Genomic DNA, 23,396 nt, shown 5'->3' with positions numbered 1-23,396 from the left:
CTAGCTATGATCTTCAAAATAGAACACCATCTCAAGGATTCACATTATGCATCTACTGATTCAGAAAAGTAGTCTTTTAATTCTATGAATTATGAACGAAAATGCATGATTAGTAGCAAATTAATAGATGAGGCAATTTTTTTATTTTTTAAATTTGAGATTGCTTGTTAATAAGTATTTTTGCATCTTCTCCTCTCAAGTGCTATCTTGATCCAAAATGTGACTATTTTCTGTCTTGGGCTATTACTGTCTTGCTCTCTACATAGCTCAGGCCTAGTCAATCCATTGTTTTTGAATCTTGGTTGTCACTGTCTTCCTTTCTTTTGCTTTAACTCAATTTTTCCCTCTAATAAATCTTTTCGACTTTCTCGCCTCACAATATGACCCATATATAATAGTTTTCTTTTCTCCAAAACATCATTTCTCTTCTTTTGGATCCATGAGATCTTAAGTGCTCTTCTGTACATCCATATCTCAAAAGCATTAATCTTCCATGTTTCTTCTGCAGATAGTATGTTTTTCATTCTGCTAAAGGTTAAGTCTGCAATTTCTGTTATTCTGTCTTTTGTTTTCCATCTTCAGCAATTAAATGTCTTAAATAAGTGTAACTGACTTATATTAACTTGCAGAGGAAAAGAATAAGTCCACAGTTTTTATTTGCTCTATTAATTTTTGCAAGTCTTCCTGTCTCTTTCTTTCTCAGTAATTAATAAAGATTATTTATACTTCTTCCTCCTATTTACATTAATATAGAAGGCTGTAATCATCGGTCATTTACTACTGTTCTAGTGTCCTGGAGAAACATTTTGGATGCAACATTCCTTAAATGAAATCTGGTGGTGAGTTTTTTAAATGATGGTGTATAAAAATATTATTTCTTAAATATTAAAAATATTAGTTTGTATGGCATTAATGAAAAGGAATTACTAATAATAAATAACTTCAGAAAACAAACTAAGTGTAAACATTCAACTCTACAGGTACATCCTTATTTCTCACCAGTGTCAGCGCCTTCTTCATTTGGTTTCTAGAATCAAAAACTAATGTTGTTGTATTTGAGGCTGTTTTCAACTTCATATCTATCTCTGGTTGGAATGCTGTTGATGTTATTACTACTGAATCTTATCCTGCCATGCTAAGGTGAGTATTTAGTGTTTTGAGGAGAAGGATATTGTTTAAGGATGCTGCCGCATTACAGAAATTCAAATTTTGATTTAATATTGCATGGAATTTTTGGCACTGTCATAACCAGTATGTGATTTTGTTTTTCCCCAAAATAAATGTATCCTTGTATATGGGAAAGGTACAAAACCAGTGATATCGTTTTGCAATTTTTTTTTTCAAATTTTCATTCATTTTGAGACATATGGAGAGAATTTTTACTTACAAATTTGATATTTAGTAGTTTGCAGATAATGGGTTAATAAAGCTGAATCAGTGCAAATCCTCCTACTAAGAAGTGGAAGATAACTGTTGTTATTTTTAATAATTAACACAGTTTAATGATAAAAACTGCTCCCAGCTATTATGTAAACAACTGAATATTTTGAAATTCAAAAAATGTTTTCAAACTTTGAAAAAATCTGCATAGCAAATCATTCAACTGTGTTAATTCAAATGCTTCTGAAGGAAAAATGTCTGTATTTAAAAGACAAAGAACACACTGCAGCTGTGGTGAAGATGTAAAAAAAATTGCTTCATTAACAAGATTGTGGTAGTTTTACAACTGCAAAATTCTTTGTTCAAACAATATCTCTGTATTACTATGCACAATCTGTTTACCTGGTTTTCAAGGAGATGAGTGAGCTCTGTTGGAGGAGGGGGGGCTATTTGGCAAAGGTAATATTAGGACTGTGAAACATCAACAAATTAGTTGAAAGTAATCTGTAAAGCTTGATAAATAAATAATAAATAGAAATCAAAAGATTATATGACCAAGACAAGTTATTAAGAGGAGTTTAGAAGATTTTCACCAGTTTCCATTCAAATAAAGGAAAATGAAACCACTCATCACCAAGAAAAAAAGAAGAGAAAAATTGTTAGAAAAGAGAGTGAATAGGTTTTTTTTTTGCATGAGGAGTAGTGAGTGAATGAAATATACTGACAAATAACTGAACATACACACGTAAACCACAGTAATAAAATTCTTTAAATAAGTAAATATATCATCCTAAGTCCGGGGTCGGCAACCTTTTGAGTCGGAAGAGTCAAAAATTACAATTTACAAAATTTCAAAGTTTTTAAAGAGCCACAAGATCTTATTGTCTTCAAGGCATTTTTGCACGGCATTCGCTATATCTTCCCCTCTAGTTTGTTAGATACTACAAATATTAGATACTTAGTTTACGAGTAAAGGTGTTATGCCCAGCTATGCCGAAATCAATGAAAATTGCCAAACATATAAACTTCCGACGGACTGACGACAGTGACGATGCGTGTCACGGGGGAGGGGTGCGGTGAAAAGCGAGTACAAGTGGCTGAGAGATAGAATCGGTGCCTAATCCTCGTTAATAGATTCAGAACGATTTTTAAATTTTTTTTTTTGATAAAATAAATAATATTTGCGTATGGAACTAAAGAGCCGCATGTGGCTCGCGAGCCGCAGGTTGCCGACCCCTGTCCTAAGTATCTTAGGACATCATCAGTACAGTTATTTCAAACTATATTAGGAATAACATACAGTTAGAGCAGATACTTAATGGAATCCCACTATGCATGCAGTAGCATGTTATAGAATTAAATTACATTAAAATGAAATAAAATAACTTCCATGAATTTATTTTATGCATTTGAGGATGACAATTTCCCAGACTTTAGGGATAGTAAGAACATCATTACAGTTTAAGTCAGGTCTGTAACGTAAGACTTCAGCACTTTCTTTATGTAAGAATTTATGTAAAGTTTGGTGTTTTTCCATTTGATCCTGTGGTTTGGGTTTTCAACTCCATGTTGTGCAGTTTGATGAGACAGATATGGCTTTAATGTTCAGAGATTCGTTTACTAATAGATCTTCCTATCTGTCCATAGTAAGACATCTTACAGGAACATGGAACTTCGTAAATGAAAGGTAGCATCAAAGATGAGAGTTTGTCTTTAGGAGAAGGTAGCAAATTGTAGATCTGGTTGATTAGTTTGTAGGTAGCAGCAAGTTAATATTTCTTAATAATTTTTGACAGACGTTCAGGGCATGTTCTGATCTAGTTTGATGCATAGGGAAGCAGTTGATGATTTTTTTGAGTTGTTTTTGGATTGTATCCATTTAGTATGGCTGTATTTTTGATTATTCCAATTCTTGGCTTAAAGATTCTTCGGCGGAACAAAATCTGTGTGCTCTGGTTACTAATGATTTTATGCTTTTTTTTTTTTTCGAGATGGATGTGAGCTGATGAATTGTGAATGTAATGAGCTGCAAACGCTGGCTTACGATAGACAGAAGTGGAGATAGAACCATCCTGTTTTCATTGGATGTGTAAATCCAGAAAGGAGATACCTTGTGATGATTCTTTTTCTAGTGTGAATTTGATGCGAGGATGAAGACTGTTGATCTTACCTAGAAACGAGTATAGTTCTTGTTCAGAATGACTCCAAAATGCAAAGACGTCATCAACATATCATAGCCAAATTTTTGGTTTAGGTTCAAGCATGAAAAATAAGGGAGAGCCCATTGCTGTTCCTTCCTTTTGCTTGTAAATTTTTTCTTTCCATACGAAGTATCCATATGTAATAACAAATTTGAATAATTCCACAATATCGAATGGAAATTCTGAGTTAACAATTCTATTGTTTCCTTGTAGAGAATATTAGTAAAGAGAGAGTCAATGTCGAAGCTAATTAGCATGTCTGTTTCTGACAGTTAAATGTCTTTTATTTTTGTGTGAAACTGTGTGGAATTTTTTATTGATCAGGCTGAGTGGCCTATGAGAGGACAGAGAAGGTTGGATAAAAATCTTGATGATTTGTAAGTCAGGCTGCTTATAGAATCCACAATGAGTCTGAGTGGAATGTTGTTTTTATGTAGTTTAAATGAACCATATATTCTAGGAGGCCAAGCATGGTATGTTCTGTTTTTTTTTTAAGGTTTCTTGATCTAAGGAAGCGGTTTCATCGAGTAACTTGTTGAGTTTCTTCAGCTGTCTTTTTGTAGGATCATAATCAAGTTGGATGTATGTATTTCAATCTCGAAGTAATAAATTCATCTTCCGGTTATATGAATTGGTATCTAAGACAACAGTGGTATTTCCCTTGTCAGCTCTGGTGATGACTATGTTTTTATTTCGTTTTAAGGAGTTAAGAGCTTTCAATTCTAATGGTGGTATATTCAAGTCCCAAGGTTTGGCATCATAGATTACTTTGGCTATTTCAAAATGAAGGCTATTGGCTTCCATATTGGACAGATGGCCGATGTTTCTTTCAGTGTTGTGTAAACCAACGTTTTCAGGTCGTTACATTCACAATTCATCGGCTCACCATCCATCTCAAAAAAAAAAAAAAAAGCATCATAAAATCATTAGTAACTAGAGCACACGGATTTTGTTCCGCCAAAGAATCTTTAAACCAAGAATTGAAATCATCAAAAATACAGCCATACTAAATGGATACAATCCAACAACTCAAAAAATCATCATCCACTTCCCTATGCATCAACCTAGACCAGAACATGACTGTAGGACTCCCATACCATATGTCAAAGGCATCTCTAAATGTCTATTAAAAATTATGAAGAAATACAAACCAATCAACCAGATTGACAATTTGCTACCTGGCATTTACAAAGTTCCATGTTCCGGTCTTACTATGGACAGACAGGAAGATCTATTAGTAAAGACATCTCTGAACATCAAGACCATATATGCCTCATCAAACCGTACAAATCTGGCCTCACACAACATGGAGTTGAAAACCCAAACCATAGGATCAAATGGAAAAACACCAAACTTCAACATAGATCCTTATATAAACATAGTGCTGAATCCTTGCATCACAAACCCAACTTAAACTGTAATGGTGTTCTTACTATCCCTAAAGTCTGGGAAATTGTCATCCTCAAATGCATAAAATAAATTTATGTATGTTATTTTATTATAATGTAATTTATTTCTGATTATATCTGTTTATCAGATATATTTTAATTCTATAACAAGTTACTGCATGCAAAACTGGATTCCATTATAAGCATGGCCCTAACTGTATGTTATTCCTAGTATTGTTTGAAATAACTGTACTGATGATGTCCTAAGATACTTAGGATGAAATATTTACTTATTAAAGAATTTTATTAGTGTGGTTTACATGTGTATACGTTTAGATATGAATCCTCCACAAGTTTCACTATACGATAGAATACTGACAAATAGAATGGTAAATACATTGTCCTGAATGAATTTAAGTGGGGTATGATTAGTATTGTAACAATTACTCATCTTTGGTGACATTATTACTTTTCCCTTTTGCAACTTCCAGTATAACGTGTGCGGGATGTATGCTTTCCCGAAAGAGGCAGAAGTTTGGATAGATAATGATAGTGGTGGGAGACTATGCCGAAAGTGTAAGGAAAGTGAGGAATTGAAGTGTGTGTCAGAATGTGGGATTGTTATTATTGTAGAAGAAAGCCAGAATGTGAGAGAAAATAGTGTAAGTAATTATACAGAGAGAGAAAATGGTTTGAATGATTAAAAAAATGAGAAATTAGCTGTAATGAGTGAGATTGCACGGTTACGCAGAGTAATACATAGGGTGAAGCGGCAGTTGGAGCGTCTTAAAATTTTTTCACAAGCGCCTCGGCTAATGGAAATAAGCAAGTGTATGAAAGGAAAAATAAGCATATGATTGGGAGTGCATCAGAATTGAAGGAAAGAGTGTTGTATGGTGACTCATTAGAAAGAGGTGTGATAGATGAGAGTTTGAGTAAATCGTACTTACTGGTGCAAAAATTAAGGATGTAAGTGAGAGTATTAGAGCGCAAAAGTAGAGGACGAATGAATTGAAAGGAGATAAATTTGATACAAGAGAGGACTTGAAGGAATTATTAGAGATAGCGAAAGAAAAGAGTGACAGAGTTAGGATAGTGAGTCTGTTGCCACACTATCCTAACTCTGTCACTCTTTTCTTTCGCTACCTCTAATAATTCCATCAAGTATGAAAGAGAAGAGTTTAGGAGGAGGGCCATAATCGCAAATGACTTTATGCGCAGGTTATGCAGACGGTGTGGTGTGGAGTTTGTGGACGAGTGTAGTAAGTTTGATGGACGAAAGGATTTGTACAAGATGGATGGCTTACATTTGAATGGATTTCGTGTGCGAAGACTGGAAAAGTGTTGCTGAGTGAAGTGAGAGTGGATGTGCAAAATCAGGGAAACTAGAACTATTAAGGAGGGGAGGAAGTGAATATGCAGACATCAGTGAGGCAGTTGAGTGCAAGATTGTATATAATGTACCTGAGCCAGTATGAAGGATAAGAAATCAGAATGGGATAGTTAGTATAACGCATCAAATAGGGGTGGGACAAATGGACCTCTGCATTTCATGTATACTAATATCAGGAGTATTAGGAACAAGGAAGAATTTTTGGCCTTGGTTGGCTCTTCCTGGCCACAGGTTATTGGCATTAGTGAAACATGGCTGACAGAAGATGATATAGTTAGTGGGATAGAATGTGTAGGGTATAGTGAGTTCAGGAGGGACAGAGAGAATAAAATGGGGCGAGGAGTGTTACTGATGATAGCTGATGAATTGCAGCCAAGAAGAATAGAAGTTGTATTGTGAAAAGAGCTCATTTGAGGCTATTTGGTGTGAGACTGCGACTAACGGAACAAAATGTACAGTTGGGTGCTGCTATAGACGAGGTGATGGAATAGATGGTGGAGATAGTATGCATAGACAAATTGTTGAAATGAGTGGAAGGAGGGTAATTATTAGGGGATTTCAACTATGGTAACATTGATTGAAAGGATGAGAGGACACATGTGAGGAAGAAACTGTATTTTATTCAGTTACTAAGGGATAACTATCTGAGACAGCATATAATGGAAAATACTAGGGGTTTGAGAGTGCTTGACCTAGTAATAGCATCTGAGAATTTGACTGTAATGAATATGACCATGTTGCCATCTATTGGTGAGAGTGATCATAGGGTCTTGACCTGGATGGTGGCTAAATGTGTGAAATTTTCTATTAAGACAGGGTACATGTGGAATTACCATGCTGGCAAGTATGACAAGCTTAGGAGATTGCTTGGTTCAGTGCCATGGCAAGTAAAATTGCAAGGGCTGGATGTTGATAGGGCATGGGAAGTGGTCAAGGAGCATTTGCAGGAGGTTATGGCTGACTGTATACCTAGAGTCCGAATAGTATATCAAGTATGGGTTAAATGGATGAATAACACCATTAAACTTGAGTTGCAAAAAAAGAAACAACTGTGGAGCGAATTTAAGGAGAATGGTGACCTGCAGGCACATGAACGGTATAAAGCGCAGGCCAGAAGGGTAACGAGTGTGGTACAAAAAGCAAAAGCAGATTATGAAAGGAAATTAGCCATGCAAGCTAAAGAGAATCCAAAACAGTGTTCTTTCAATATGCTGCACGTAAAAGAAAAGCTGTGCACGGCAGAATGATTTTAAGGAATCCTCATGGTAGGGAGGTGACTGAATCAGTCGATATAGTGGAATTACTGAGTGAGCACTTTGCAAGAGTATATCATCCAGGTGGTGACATTGCAGGAATGAAGGAACCAACAGCTTGTACAGGAATTGTGGTGAATGAAGTGGAGGTGAATGGTCTATTACAAAACCTCAATGTCAATACATCTGTGGGATTGGATGGTATACCAGCTCATGTCATACGTAAAGCAGTTAAAGAATTGTCAGTGCCCTTGACCATATTGTTTAATCTGAGTCTTGGATCTGGTTTAGTCCCGAGGGGGGTGGAAAGGGGGGAAAATAGTTCCACTGCATAAAGGAGTATCCAAGACTACTGTTATAAATTACCGAACAATCAGCATAGCAGGAGTCATCATCAAGGTCTTAGAGAAAGTAGTCAAGGGAAAAAATACAGGAATAAATTGATGAAAATGAGATACTGTATGGGGGAACAGCATGGTTTTGTGAAGGGTAGATCATGCCTCAGTAACTTGCTCAGGTTTTATAACATAGTGACGGCTGAACTGGATAATGGGTTTACAGTGATACCACATGGAATTCTAATCTGTAAACTGAAACATATGGGAATGGATATAGGGTTGGTGAGATGAATAGGAGGGTGGTTGATGGAGAGATACCAGAGAGTAGTTTAATCAGGAGTAGAGTCCAAAAGACGGCCTGTGACTAGTGGTGTGCCACAGGGTTCTGTTCTTAGACCACTGTTGTTTAATTTGTTCATTAACAATATAGGAAAGGATCTGAGAGGAACGGTTCATTTGTTTGCTGATGATGCAAAGTTGGGTAGAGCAATAGTGAATGCACATAATGTCAAAATTTTGCAGGATGATGTGGATGGATTGGAGGTCTGGGCTAAGGAGAATGGATGTCAATTTAATGTGAACAAAATGTAAGGTTATGCATTTTGGGGTGAAAAGATTAGCATCAGTATACCACATTGGTGGAACTGTACTCCAGGAGATTGATGAGGCCGGGGACTTGGGAGTGTTGGTGGATAGGGAGATGAAGTTTAGGGGGCACATGGCAAAAGTGGCTAAATCAGCTCATCAACTCACTTGGTTGTTGAAAAATACTTTGAAGAGCAGAGACAAGCAAGTTATTGTACCTCTGTACCGAGCCTTGATAAGATCTCATCTCGACTACTGTGCCCAGATTTGGTCACCTAGGTTTCTTCTTGATGGGGAGGAGGTGGAGAGGATCCAGAGGCGAGTGACCAAGATGATAGCAGGTCTATGGAATGAACCTTATGAGAACAGGTGGAAGATTTGTGGGTTGCAGAAATTAGTTGATAGGTGGAAAAGGGGAGACATTCAAATTGCTAAAGGGTTTCTATAGGATTAATTCAGAGGATATTTTTCAGAACAGGACTGGTGGTGTAAGGACTAGGGGACATCCATGGAAGCTGGGCAAGAGTGTGGTTAGTAAGGGTGTTAGAGCTGGGTTTTTTACTTTTAGAGTGGTGAATGAGTGGAATAAACTGCCAGAATCTGTTGTGGGTGCTGTGATGGTGAATGAGTCCAAGGCAAAGTATGATACTGTGTGAATGTCGAATAGTTGTGATGGACATGATGTTTAGGGCCTCCCTCGATGAGTCTAAGGACTCCTTGGAGTCGCCCGTAATAATAACATTGCAGCAATTCCCTAAGATGTCTTCACAGTCTCTTCAATATGTTCTCGGAACTTCAAATCTCTATCCACATTCACCTCAAGATTCCTTGCTTCCTCCAGTATAACCCCACCAAGTGAGTATGACGTATCCCTTCTGTGGATCCCTATTCGTTTGTCCAGCTTTCCATCCTGTTCAAATTCTCTTGAACAGCCGAAACATCAGCACTATTACTAATAATCCTCTCAAGCTTCAGGTCATCTGCAAACAACTGAACATCTCCTTGTAGTCCTGTGACAATATCATTGGCATAAAGATTGACCAGCAGTGGTCCCAGTACTGAATCCTGTGGAACTCCACAGGATTCGGTACTTCCCTCCAAGGAGGAGGCAGCAAGTATGACACACACACTAAGCATAGACATCCAGATGTGGTCATGAAATCAGATCCTCTGGTGAAGAAATCCTGTTCCCTTATTACTACATGAATGGTCTCCTTTGTCCAGTTAATAACACCATAGCATGTGCCAAACTACTTTGTCTAAACCAATTCGGGGTTGTATAGTAGATTAGTGCATTGGATTGGAAATTACAAATTTCCAATCCATACACAACCTGTTGATACCTATTAGATAATAGGTATCAACAGGTTGTGTATGGGGGGGGGGGGTGACATCCCAGAAGAGGAAATTCACTAGTGGCATTACTCAGGGGTTTGTTTTAGGACCAGTGTTGTTTAATTTGCATGTAAAGGACTTAAATGGTGATATACAATTGTTTGCAGATGATGCAAAGTTAGGAAGAGTTGTTAGAAGTAGAACAGATGTTGTAGTAGCTTTGCAAGAGGACCTAAATAGACTGTCTCAATGGGCAAGCATATGGGGATGTCAGTTTAATCTTACAAAGTGTAAGCTTTTGAAATTTGGGAATCAAAGATGAGATGCAGAGTATATGATTGGTGGGAATATTTTGGAGGAGATGAAGGATTTAGGGGTTGTAGCAGAAAACTTGGCATTTTGCTAAAGTTGTGAGGACAACACAGTGGATTATAGGAATGATGCAGAGAACACTGACATGCAGAAGTAAGGATGTTTTGATTCCATAGGACTTTGATCAGGCTGCATATGGATTACTGTGCACAGATTTGGTTGCCAGGTTTTCAAAAGGATGATAATATGTTAGTCTCTGGAATGTGAAATATGAGTGTGGATGAGATTTTCCATATAATCTCGTGAGACTGGAAGAACAAGAGGCCATTCCTGGAAGCTGTATGATGTGGGTGTGAGCAAGGGGATATGGAGTAAATTTTTGAATGGAGAGTGGTGAGTGATTGGAATGCATTGCCTGAGTGTTGTGGTCAGTGCAGGGATAATGAAAGTCGAGGTACGATAAGCTGTGCACGTGAGAGTGGAACCTCCCACGATAAGTCTCTTGACTCCATGGAGGTTTGTTGATGATGATAATAAACGTTTCCTGTTCATCACCAGTTATATTCCCTGGTGAATAGCAACATCCCACTCAATATCATGTCATATAAATATCTCACCCCATACACTCTCAAAGCCATTAGTGTTATCTTCACCCTGAGAGGGCACAATTCATCTCTTAGCATGAGTAACTCTCCATCACCACATTTATTCTTCCTATCCTGCCAAAATATGCAATATCCTTCAATTTTATCCTTGTTAGAACATCCTCCTCAATTAACCAAGTTTCACTGATACCAACAACCTTTGGAGAGGATGAGTCAATCACTGCCAAAAACTTTTTATTCCCTTTATTTTCTAATGCTCCCAGCAACTGCATACAGAAAAACCAATGCACTGCCGGTATTCTTATAGTCATAATTACTCCCCTCATACTTCACTTGGCTCTGTAATATAGTGTACACCTTCTCATTTCTTAACTCACTTTCCTCACAAAGAACATCCCTGCTCCAATCTTCCTCTGCAAATTAATTTCCCTTCCCTGATACATTCATTTGGACAAAAAATAAATCTCTCCAAATGCCTGTATACATCTGCATCTCTTGGATATAGGAAAAAGCTTAAATCTGTACCATGACATAAAACACTGCAGTCTAAGGATGTTAGTAGTGCATGGGATATAGTTAAGGGGTCATGTAGAGGAAGCAGTATTAAACTGTATACCCAGGGTAAGGAGGGTTAATCAGGTAGGAGTTAGCTGGATGAATAATATCATTAAGCATGAGTTGAAGAAGAAAATAATGAAAAAGGTGACCAGCAAACTCATGATCAGTACAAGACTCAGGCAAGGAAGGCAAAATCAGATTATGAGAAGAATTTAGCTGAGCAGTCCAAAGGAAATCCCAAAGAATTGTTTCGTCATGTGGCAAGTAAGAGGAAGAATGACTATGGAAGATTAACCTTAATGAGTGATGATATGGTCACGAGGAGACAGATGCAGATAAAATAGTTGATTTACTGAGTGACCACTTTGCAAAATATATCTTCGTAAGGTTACTGCTTTAATATGTGACAGACACTAATGTGGGAACAGAGGTGGATGAATTGGAGGTTCTTAGAATATTGCAGATTCTCAATGTAAATACAGCTGTGGGATTAGATGGAATATCAGCTAGGGTTTTGAGATAATGTGCAAGGGAACTAGCAATGCCTTTGACTAAGTTGTTTAATTTAAGTCTCAGCTCTGGTAGAGTTCCAAGGGAGTGGAAAGAGGACAAAATTATTTCTTTACATAAGGGAGGTTCTAAAGCCTACAGTAGCAAATTATAGACCAATCAGTATCTCAGGAGTAGTAGTAAAAGTATTCGAAAAATTGGTAAAAAAAAAAGAGAATTCAAGAATGGGTAGATAAAAAATATGATACTGTATGAGGGTCAACATGGCTTTGTGAAGTCGGTCAGGCCGTATAAAGGAAATGACTATACGATGATTTTGCAAAGGCATCTGACATAATACCACATGGAACACTGTTATTACACAAATCAGAACAAATGGGGATGGAAGACACTGGTTAAGTGGATAAGAGGGTAGCTGCAGGACAGATATCAAAAACTGGTATAGTTCGCCCACAGATTTGAGGTCCCTCGACACTTCTGCGCATGTCCGAAAAAGGAGAATCCATTCCGATAATAGGGTAATCAGTCTGTCTTCTGGGATGTAATAATAAACAAACTGAGTTTATTATTACAGGTCGGAAAATTTAGTTTTTCTTTTATGAACATTGCTGTTTTTAAAGTGTAACTATTTTGCTTGTATAACAGTTGGAAAAATGTACGTAGAGTGTTAATACGTGCAAATACTGCGTTCTACATAAAACAATGTCACTTCGCTCCATGATAAGTTTCCTTTTATTCTGGGACTTTTTAAAACAAAATCCAGTTTCATGAAGTATTTTCCTTCAAGTTTCTCTTTTCCAAGGAAAATTAATTTTTTCTTTAAGCACAGGAATCAATTTCGGAACAGTTGGCACTCTTTTCTCGACCACGTAAAATTCGTGAATAGCTCTTCTTATAACGTCTACATCAAAACATTCAAAGCTACGGATTCGATGGTTTTCTTTCTCTGGTGCTTTTTTTTTTTAGGAGATTTAAATTTTGGCTTACCTTCACCTTTTGATTCCCTACGAATTCCCTTTTAACAGTCGACCCCGATACGCCCGCAATTGCACTTGCACGTTTTATGACTTGAGAAAGGGGAACAAGAAGACAGCCTTCTGACGATTCTTTTTTGCAGAATGTCAGCACATTATTCAATATTCTTTTGCAAGAGCTACTGAAACGTTTAACAATATAACTTGTTGACTGTACTGGATCCATCATACGAATTAATAATAAAAAAATAATGCAAAAAGAGAACAACAAAAATCAAGCTAGTACTAGTACAGCGACAGACAAGAAAGCACGTGATTTCGCGTGTTGGCGACCAATTCGTACATCCTTCATTTGTTTCTCCCCTTCAGCATGAATCGACTATTCTTGGCACCAAGCCAAGAAGGGATCTAGAAATGGTGGGCGAACTATATATGGAGAGGTAGAATCGAGGCGAAAACAGGTGACTAGTGGTATGCCACAAGGTTCAGTGCTGGGACCGTTGCTTTTTAATTTGTACATAAATGATATATGAAATAACCCGAAAGGAAATATTCAGTTGTTTGCTGATTATGCAAAATTAGGTAGAGTAATAGTTAATCAAAGTGATGCGGAGAGCTTGCAGGAAGATTTAAATAGGCAAAAGTTAATGGGTGTCAGTTTAATGTCGAGAGATGTAAAGTTATGCATTTTGGGATAAACAGATTACAAGCTGTATATCACATTGAAGGCACTGTACTCCAGGAAATTGATGAAGCTAGAGATTTAGGGGTGGTGGTAGGCAGAGTTGAAGTTTGGAGGACATATTGGCTAGTGAAGAACACATTAACAAGTAGACGTGTAGACGTCTAATATATACCGTTAAAAAAAATACATGTCGTTTATTTTTTTTAACGGTATATATTAGAACACAGAATAATAAGTAAATAATTATTTATTAACTTGGTAGTAAGACTTATACGTTGGTTAGACATAACTGGTAATTAATTTACGGAATTAACAACGCATATGAAGTATTTAATTAAAGATAACTTTAATGAATCACTTCTATATTTCGGCAATGTCACATTGCCATCTTCAGGAACATAAAGATATGGTACGTGCACTAATTTCTCTTTTCCAAGGAAAATTAATTTTTTCTTTAAGCACAGGAATCAATTTCGGAACAGTTGGCACTCTTTTCTCGACCACGTAAAATTCGTGAATAGCTCTTCTTATAACGTCTACATCAAAACATTCAAAGCTACGGATTCGAAAAAAACGTTCCTAACCTCAACAAATTTGGGTGCATGAAACTGCCCCAAATTTGGGAGACTTTCATTATGAGAACTTCAGCCCAACTGCCAAGACTACCAAATTAGCCCGCAAGAGGGCACCGTTAGGACTTTAGGAACAAAATTAGTTTCTTACATTCTTCCTCATTTGCTTTGTTAGTTCCTTAGTGCACGTACCATATCTTTATGTTCCTGAAGATGGCAATGTGACATTGCCGAAATATAGAAGTGATTCATTAAAGTTATCTTTAATTAAATACTTCATATGCGTTGTTAATTCCGTAAATTAATTACCAGTTATTTATTAACTTATTGCTGATATTGCTTCAGAGCACAAAAACACAGTTTGTTACAATACGCGAGACTATAACCACATGGTGTAATCGACGGACTAGTTAAACAAAATTGTAGCAGCAACACAAAGACTAAAGTCCTGATTTTGGTGCCCTCTATCTGAAAAAAAACTTGCAGCTATCACACAAGACTAGAGTCCTAAACAGAGAAAAAAAAAACGGTACTAGTTTTTTCTTAAGATAACTGTCTCCCAGATTTTAGGCAAATTTATACAGCCATATTTGTTGAGATTTGGAGTGTTCGGGGCTTCTGTTGCTTCTAAGAACAATCTCTCCGACTTGTAAGAGCTTCTGTGCAGTACTTTTGTGTTCTTCCAGTTGATCCTGTGTGCAGGGGTATCCATAGCATGGTCTGCTAGGCCCGACTTGCCATAGTGATAATGCCGGATTTATCTTTTATGTTCACTGTTCTTCCTGTTTGAAATATCAGCAATAAGTTAGTAAATAATTATTTACTTATTATAAGTTGAATAAAGGTGTAAATTAAATAGACAGCCCTACAAAAGAAGCAATCAAGTTTCAAGATGGTCAGCATGTATTCTGAGACAATACAAGGGAAAACTTAATAAAGCAAAGCAGTGTGTATAAAAGTAGCTAAAGAGGTATATAAGTATGGAGAGTAGTTGAGACTACTTCAGTAAGAAAATATCGATAAGTGACAAAATGTTCTGGAGACTATTAATATATTCATCACTCAGGTTAATTCATTATTAAGCATGTCGACTCAGTGAGTCCCCATGAACTACAATCCACTGAGAACAACAACAATGCCTTTGAGTTAGAAATTATGCACATAAGGAGTCTTTAAGGGCTCCTAACTAGACATTGCCATATTGGTCTTAACTCCCTATGCTGGGCACACAGCAATGTACTCCTGTGTACATTGGTGTTCTCAGCAGTATGCCAGAATGGGCGACCAATTCCACTGTAAAGACAGCACGAAGGCTGGATCCTTCTCGGATCCCTAACTAGGTCAGGCATATCTCTTCGAGATCCTCGAAGGTCACCCAGACCCAGTATAACAAAAGTAGTCCCAGGAATTACTTCCAGTAGCTATTAACAGGCTCCCTCTGATGATGTATGCTACTGAAAATCATATAAATATTTATTATTATCCTGTTATATCTTTAGAAATTACTCACCAAAGAATTATGCTTTCAGCACACATCAGGCTTTCCCTGATGAATTATTCCAATAGAAATAGTAAGTAATCTCACCAGGTAGACTAGGGCTCCATCCACCATGTCTGTCTAAAGGAGAATCATGTTTACTCCTGCCAATTACCCACAATCTTGATCATCCACAATCTTGATCCTGCCAATTACCCACAAGCCTGATGAGTGCAGCAAGTTGCACAAACCTTAAAATTCCACTTAAGCACTTTCGTGAGAGTGGGTCCGGGCGACATTCGTGGATCCTGAAGAGGTATGCCTAGCTCTATTGCGAATCTGAGAAGGATTGGGCCTTTGTGCTGTCTTTAACGTGGAATTGGTCACCCACTCTGGCGTACCTGTGTGCCCATCATGGGGAATTAAGACCAATAAGACAATGTCTAGTTGGGAAGAGGTAGGAGTGCCTTAAAGACTCCTGCTGTGCCCCTATACACATACACCGTAGGGAGATTTTTTCTAACTCACGGGCATTGGTGTTCTCAGTGGTTTGTGGGACTCGATGAGTCGACAGGACCAGTAATGAACTACTCTGTGAGTTGAATTATAAATGTGCTTGTGTTTCCCTAATAGGGGTAGTTAGAACTAAAAGTGAATATAGCTTTTAGATTTAAGTTAGTCTTAAGTTAGGTTAAGATGGGAAAATAACAAGTCATGTGCTTGGTCAAATATTGGGCCAAATCCATGGCAGGTGCTTGTCCTAGTGTTAGCGACAGCAGAAAAATCTGGCAATAATCTAAATAATATGGGGATTGATTTTGCACTGGCGAGTATGGCTAATAGTCATACTGTGGTAATTGCATAAACTGAACAACTTTAGGTTCACGTACCACAGGACTTGAATGCCTTTAGTTTTTAATGCAAGACAGGAGTACATTGCCAAGAGAGTCTGTTTTGCAAATAAAGATAACAGGTTAGTTTTACCCTACTTATGACTAGTCGTTGCAATAGTAATCCTGCTCAGTACAAGAGGAACCATAGGTTCAGATAGATCACAGTATGGTGGATATGATAAAGGTGATATAAAAACTCAAGAAAGATGTTTGGAATAATTTTCCTATGATTCTGCCCACAAAAGGTTCTAAACCTATGTTACATTCAAGGTCTTGTATTAAAGGAATATCTTCCTAATTGGTGGAAATGCCAACTAGACTACTAGGTGGCAGATGACTTTTGTTGCTCAGTGAAGTACCACCACCTGGCTTATTGGAGACCTGATGCAATGCCAGAACATGGATTCCAGTTTCTGTTTTCCAATCCTCCCTTCCATGTGTAATGGTTCTGCTACCTTTCAAGGTCATGCTGTGCATATTTAGAGAGCCATAGCCTCCTCATTTTGAGGGTGCTGCAGGCAGTCCGCTAGTTAGTGCATAGGCCTGAACCTGTCAATAACAAGTCAGGAGGCTTCCTGATCAACTGGCTCATAATCCTGCTGCCACATACTCCCCAAGGCATGCCTGGAGAGGGAGTCCACGTAATCGTATGCAGTAGGCATTGTCGAGGACACATTATAGCAAGGCAAATGGTCACTGTCTGTATGAATGTCATATCCCCACTCTAACCTTCCATCTAACCATGAACAAACTATGATAGTGACACTGTGATGAAAAGAAATCCCCCTCATAAATGAATGCTAATAAAAAATACAAAGCACAACCAATCATGCCAGAATCTCCACATAAAAACTCACTTTCACATCCACTTCACTAACATTTGCGGCATTAGCACCAACATAAATGCCTACAACAGTCATCTAAACAGTATCTATATCCACCTTGTATACTACAAAATTCCTTTGACCACAAGGGTTTGCACCAGTTCCTTTGTAAGATCAGACATTGCATTCCTGAGAGTCCCCTGCTTATCTCATGCATCCTAAGACTTGTTTGCTTCAGTACTTTACTGGTGTTGTCTAGGGTTTCTGTGCTGGGATGAAATTCTCAGAAAAAGCAATTCAAGATCTGTCATAGATTTAAATTTACAAATCTGTAACAGAAAAGTGCCTAATTTATTGTACTTTTAGTAAAATCAGTATTTTATCATAGAGGGTATAGACAATGATTAAAATTTTATTGCAATCTAATGAAACTATTCAGTGACTGGAATAAATGTTTTTTGTCATTGAATATACATCAATTTGTGTTTCTTTTAAATACAATATAATACAATATCATTATATGACTATAAATCAAGTACAACTACATGTAATAGCATTTTTGTTACACTCAACTGCTATGAGTTAGTTCTTTTGCAGCATTACTCCTCAAGGGAGTCGTTACTTAAAAATCACTACCAGTAGACAACAGACATTTTACGCTATAATGTATGGTGAAACTTTTATTTTATTTTTTAATTTGGGTCACATTTGATAACTTGTTGGAAAGATAAAAAAACACATTTTATAATTTTAATATTCAAAACTGGAGAATATTATGGATCCATTTGTATTTTATAGTCAATATAGAAAGAAGCTTTAAAATTTTTAGAAATTTACTAGAGCTTATGAGAATACAACCTTCAATCATTAGAATTGCCTTGGTTTTAATTACTTAAAAGAAACAAGCTCTATTGCGAGCCAGTATGTTCACCTTTTATTAACACTTAAATTAGGGTTCACTGGCCTGACAGCTATCTTAAACTGTTGGTTCTCATGAGAGAACTCTTGATAGGTGCATAAACAATTAATGAAGTATAGAGCCAAAAGGCTTCAATTTAAATTTCTAACATAGGATTGCAAAGGTTGAAAAGATTTTTTGCTTTCTCTAGATTTCTGTCTAATCTCTGATGAGAACCAACAGTTTGAGATAGATGTCAAGTGAAACCTAATTTAAGTACTAATAAAAGGTGAACATATGGGCTTGCAGTAGAACTTGTCTTTTAAGTAGTAGAAACTAAGGCAACTTTGTTTCCAAAAATTTTAAAACTCTACTGCAGTGTTTCCCAAGTTTTTTTTTTTTTTTTTTTTTTTTTTTTTGATCATGCCTCAAAGATTTTGATGTCTCCCCCCCCCAGCATAATAGTCAGCCAAGTTCTGAAAAAGTATAATATAAATATGTACTTTAAATAAAAAAGGAATATAGATAAAACTGTTCTTAATTTGACTTTCTTCAATAAATATAAATTTTATATTAACTTTGTATATTATAAAACATAAATCGAACTGAACTCCAAAAAATAAAATCTAAGTTAATGTGATCCTTGAGCTTGATGTCTGCTGCAAAGAGTTTTTATTTGAGGTACTAATTTAGTCATTTTCAATCTCAAATCCCCATGGTTTGTGATATCCGGAGGATTTTTTTTTTTTTGTTCAGTAGCAAGTCATCTACAGCACTACAGCCACATTCAGCTAAATATGATGACGGGAAGGGCAACAGTATTTTTTTTGCAAAACTAGTTGAATTTCGGTATTTCGTTTCTGTCTCGTCAGAAAGCCACGCCATCATTCATTTTATGTTGAATAAAATTCTAATAGACTCATCATTTTGCTTTTCCGAGAGTTCTTCTTGATACTGTATTTATGTTGAGGTGACGAATGCAACATCATTTTCTAATCCCCCCCCCCACCTGTGGGGCTCACGTTGGGAAACACTGCTCTACTGCAAGACCTTTTATTAGTACTTAAATTAGGTTTCACTTGACAGCTATCTCAAACTGTTGGTTCTCATCAGAGATCAGACAGAAATCTAGAGAAAGCAAAAATCTTTAACCTTTGCAATCCTATGTCAGAAATTTAAATCTCTATGAAATCTAAATATTATGATATATGGATGGATCCATAACATCTTTAATTTTTACATCTATGCCAAATTGAGGCATAGTATGCCAAAATAGATCTTTTTGATGCTATACTTCTGTAATTATAATTTTAATATTTTCACTTTAGCTCTTGAAAAATGAAAATAAATCAATTTGAAGTCGGGAAACTTTAAGAAATGTAAAATAAATAATCAGCTCAGTGCAATAATTGTCCAAAGCAGACTGATGAGCATTTAGAACATATGCATGAATCACATTTTAAAACAAAGGCTGAGGTAATTTAGAATCTTCAAGTAAGTCAAAGGAATTAAGCCCAATCACAGTCAATTTGTTAAATTTTTGTAAAACAAGAAAATAAAGTAAGATTGTATCTGGATTGGCTGCCAAAGATGGGATCTCAACTTGAAAAACTGCCAACAGTTCTTTTATGCATGAATCAATTTCAAAGCAGAATTACATAATAGGAAGAACCAATCAAGGATATCAATTTCTAGCAGAAATAAGATCGCCACTTTTTAGTCTTTGGATTAGTCGTTGACCAATATTGGAAATAAAATATATTTCAATATTGATGTTCATTCATATGACAAAAAAAAATTTAATTTATGATTAGTTTTTATACATATCCAGAAAAATGTTCATCAGTTGATATTCAAAATATTGTGTATATAAGAATTTGGAATAATTTTCAAAAAACATACTGTCGTTGTAATGACAGATGGATACAGAAAGATGTGAATGCTTAATTGAAAATTTACTCTGCCTTCATTATAACTGTTGAATTTTATAAAAATGAGTCAACAATTGCATTATTTTAAAAAAAATTTAAAAATATACATTAAAATTTAAATATATTCCAAAAATAATTTTCATGAGCAAAAATGCATATTCTTGGAAATTCCATTTTTATGATTTGTGAAGATTTAAAATGTGTGAACAAATATCTGTAGATAGTACAGAAAAAAAAATACATAATCAGTGATTAATGAAATGAGCAATGATTTGCAAAACAAAACAGTTGTTGTCTTGTCCTTTAGAGAGTCTTAGATGTTTCCATGTGTTCCTTGAACTGCTTTGGCTATGTCGATGATTTTGTTTGTATAGGGCTATTGTTCAGGATTAGGATCTATTTCTTGCAAAGCTGCTGTAATTGCTGGACAGGTAAAGATGTGAGTGGGTGTCAGTTCGGTATTGGGGCAGTTGTTGCAGTTTCTATATGTTCTCATATCATCTGTATTAATCTTCATTCCTCTATAATGTCCTGTTCGTAGTCTTGCTATCGTGGTGGAGGTCTTTCTGTCAGCAATAATTTTGGCAATTTGATGTTGTATCACTGATTTCAGTAGAATTAGTTTAGCTTTTGCTAGTGCGTTAGCATCAGCAAGAGTTATCATGCGAGTTTCTTGATTGAGTTCTCTGGCCTCTTTTGCTAATTTATCAGCTGCTTCATTGTAATCAATGCCTACATGAGCAGGAATCCGTTGTAAAATGCACAGTTTTCCTAAACACTTTAGTTGATTTGAGTTTATGGGTGTCTTGTGTGAGCTTGGTATTGCCATTTTTGATTGCCTCCATAGCTGATCTTGAGTCACTGTAAATTATAATTCCCTTAGATTGAGATTGTTGAGATGATAATTTTAAGTAGGCTTTGAGTGCTTTATTTATTGCGTAAAGTTCTGCTGGTAAAATTGGAAGCAATTCTCTCAGATCCAACTTTTATTGAAAGTTTTTCACCTTTTGGGAGTAGAAGGAGAACACCAGTGCCTCCATTAATCATACTGGTGTCTGACAATCCATCGGTATAACAAATAACCTGTTTGGAGGATGAAAGAAGGTTGATAGTATTTAGGCCTTTTTCTTTGAGCATTTCTTTTGATTCTTTTTTTGTACAGGATTTCGTAAGGTTTAGATTTATGGAGGTAAAGGACTGGAACATAGAGGTTCTTTATGTGAGCATTTAGCTGATCAAACCTATTTCCTTCCTGATAGTGTTGTCATATTGTAAAGTCTGCATTTTTGATTCCAATGTTCATGAGTTTTTAGGGAAATATGATCGCTTTGGTAGCTTCTGATAACATTTATGAATTTTATGGTAGCAAATTTTCCATTAAAAACTTCCATTCCCTTTATTCAACTTGGTCGTAACATTGTTATATAAAATATGAGCAAATTACTAAAACATGACCTTCCTTTAGTAAACCCATGCTGCTCCTTGCAGAGTATTTTCTACCCGTTTCTATATGCAAGTTCTTACCAACTTCTCTAAAATCTTCACTACCACACCAGAGATACTGATAGGCCGGTAGTTAGACATATCAGTTTTGCACCGCCCTTTTACAATGGAACTATTGTACATTCCTTCGATTTGCGTGGTATCATTCCTGAGCTGAGACTTAAGTAATAGAAACATTATAGTCAAGTTATAGAAAGGCCTAGCCAATTCAGCTGAACGTTCCTTTAGCAGACGTGCTGAGATTCCATCTCTTCCCTATGACAAATTCTTATCTAGGTTATGCAACGATTCTTCAACCTCATTTTCATGACCTCTAACTCTTCATCCAAATTTAGCAGTAGCATTGTGCACCATATTACATAGACCTGGTTGATATCTCTTAGCACAGTGAGCACATTAACTGAACAATATCATTAACTTCTGACACTAGAGTACCATCCATCTACATTCAGTAAAATTATTCTTTCTTTTTTTCTTTAGATAAAATTCTTTTGGATTGTCTTTAGCTTGCATAGTCAATTTCTTTTTATACTCTGATTTAGCTTTCCGTACAACTCGTTACTTTTCTGGCCAGAACTTTATATATTTCATAACGTCTCTCACAATATTCTTTCCACATCATCTTCTGCTTGTGAAAATCTCTTGCTTAATAAGGTTGTACATCCATTTCACTTACAACCTATTTATTCTTCGAACTGTTTGTTGTTAAATGTTGATTAAAATTTTATTCCTGCATTTTCATGTGGGTAGATTGTTAAGTATTATCATACATATTTTAATTTTTTTTTTTTGACAAATTGTCAAAATTTAATTTTGACAATTTGTCAAAATTAAATTAAATTTAATTTAGAATGCTTAAAATTTTAATTCAGTGTGCTGTGATCAAATTGAAAACTGAATATTTTTAGTTTTCATATGATTCAGCCAAATCAGGCTTGGTTTTTAAATAATATATATACTTACATATATCTACAGAAGTGTCTAAACTTGGAATGTAAATTATGTTTTTTTAGGAGCACAGGCTATGGATTCCTTAGTGCAGTTAGCAGATTGGCAGCAATATTAGGCAACATAACATTTGGAACTTTCATCAATGTTAGCAAGGCTGTGCCAATTCTAACAACTGCTGCTGTACTACTGGTTGGTGGTATATGTTCAGTTAAATTACCAGAAACTAAAGATGCTCTAATGTAAGGGGATGCATCTTTAAAAATGTTATATATTGTAATGATGATACTATTCAAAGTGAACCTATTTTTTATCCAGGATGTGTGTGTGCTCACAAAACACCAATAGGTAATGTTGTTCTATTTTCCATTACTTCCTCTGAACAGAAATGTATCCACTAATAATGAACAATAAAAAAAATATATAATTATGTGTAATTTTAGATCTGTACTAAGTGAATGTCACTTTTCAGTAATTTTCCACCACCAATTGGTTAACAATTATCCTAATTGTGAACAAATGCTACACAGACAAGCCTGCTTCACTATAGTATTCTGTTATCCACTTCTGCATCTAAATTAATTTTACCTAGCTAAAATAATACTTAAACATTATGATACAACTCCTAGCAAAAAGTATTCTGTCAATGTTATTTAGCACAGCGATGAACTGCGATATATCCCATATATTTCTTGAAAGGTTTAACATATGAACGTTTTAGCATGAAATTAAAGTATAAAAAGAAAATAAAAATTTATGCACGATTCAAAGATTTAAAAGTTAATTTAAAGAAAATAAATTATCGGTGTTAGAAAAATGTAAGCAGTCGCTGA

At 36.0% G+C, this 23,396-nt stretch overlaps 1 protein-coding gene across 5 annotated transcripts in view; it reads left to right on the top strand.

The window, feature by feature from the left end:
- LOC150101167 (synaptic vesicle glycoprotein 2C-like) overlaps nucleotides 1-23,112 on the top strand; it is a 408,918-nt gene extending 385,806 nt beyond the window's left edge. For all 5 annotated transcript variants that reach the window (XM_090402054.1, XM_090402053.1, XM_090402055.1 and 2 more), the window contains 2 exons: nucleotides 981-1,140; nucleotides 22,629-23,112. In XM_090402054.1, the coding sequence (XP_090258180.1) occupies nucleotides 981-1,140; nucleotides 22,629-22,809 (341 nt within the window). In that variant the 3' untranslated portion in view covers nucleotides 22,810-23,112. The remainder of the gene's footprint in view (nucleotides 1-980; nucleotides 1,141-22,628) is intronic.
- The last annotated feature ends 284 nt before the right edge of the window (nucleotides 23,113-23,396 follow it).

Source organism: Typopeltis vanoorti, chromosome 12, assembly GCF_054136105.1.
Source record: "Typopeltis vanoorti isolate ZY-2024b chromosome 12, IOZ_Tvanoo_1.0, whole genome shotgun sequence".
NCBI classification, from domain to species: Eukaryota; Metazoa; Arthropoda; class Arachnida; order Uropygi; family Thelyphonidae; genus Typopeltis; species Typopeltis vanoorti.
The sequence above is the reverse complement of the archived record's forward strand: the minus strand, read 5'-3'. Positions and strand labels throughout refer to the sequence as shown.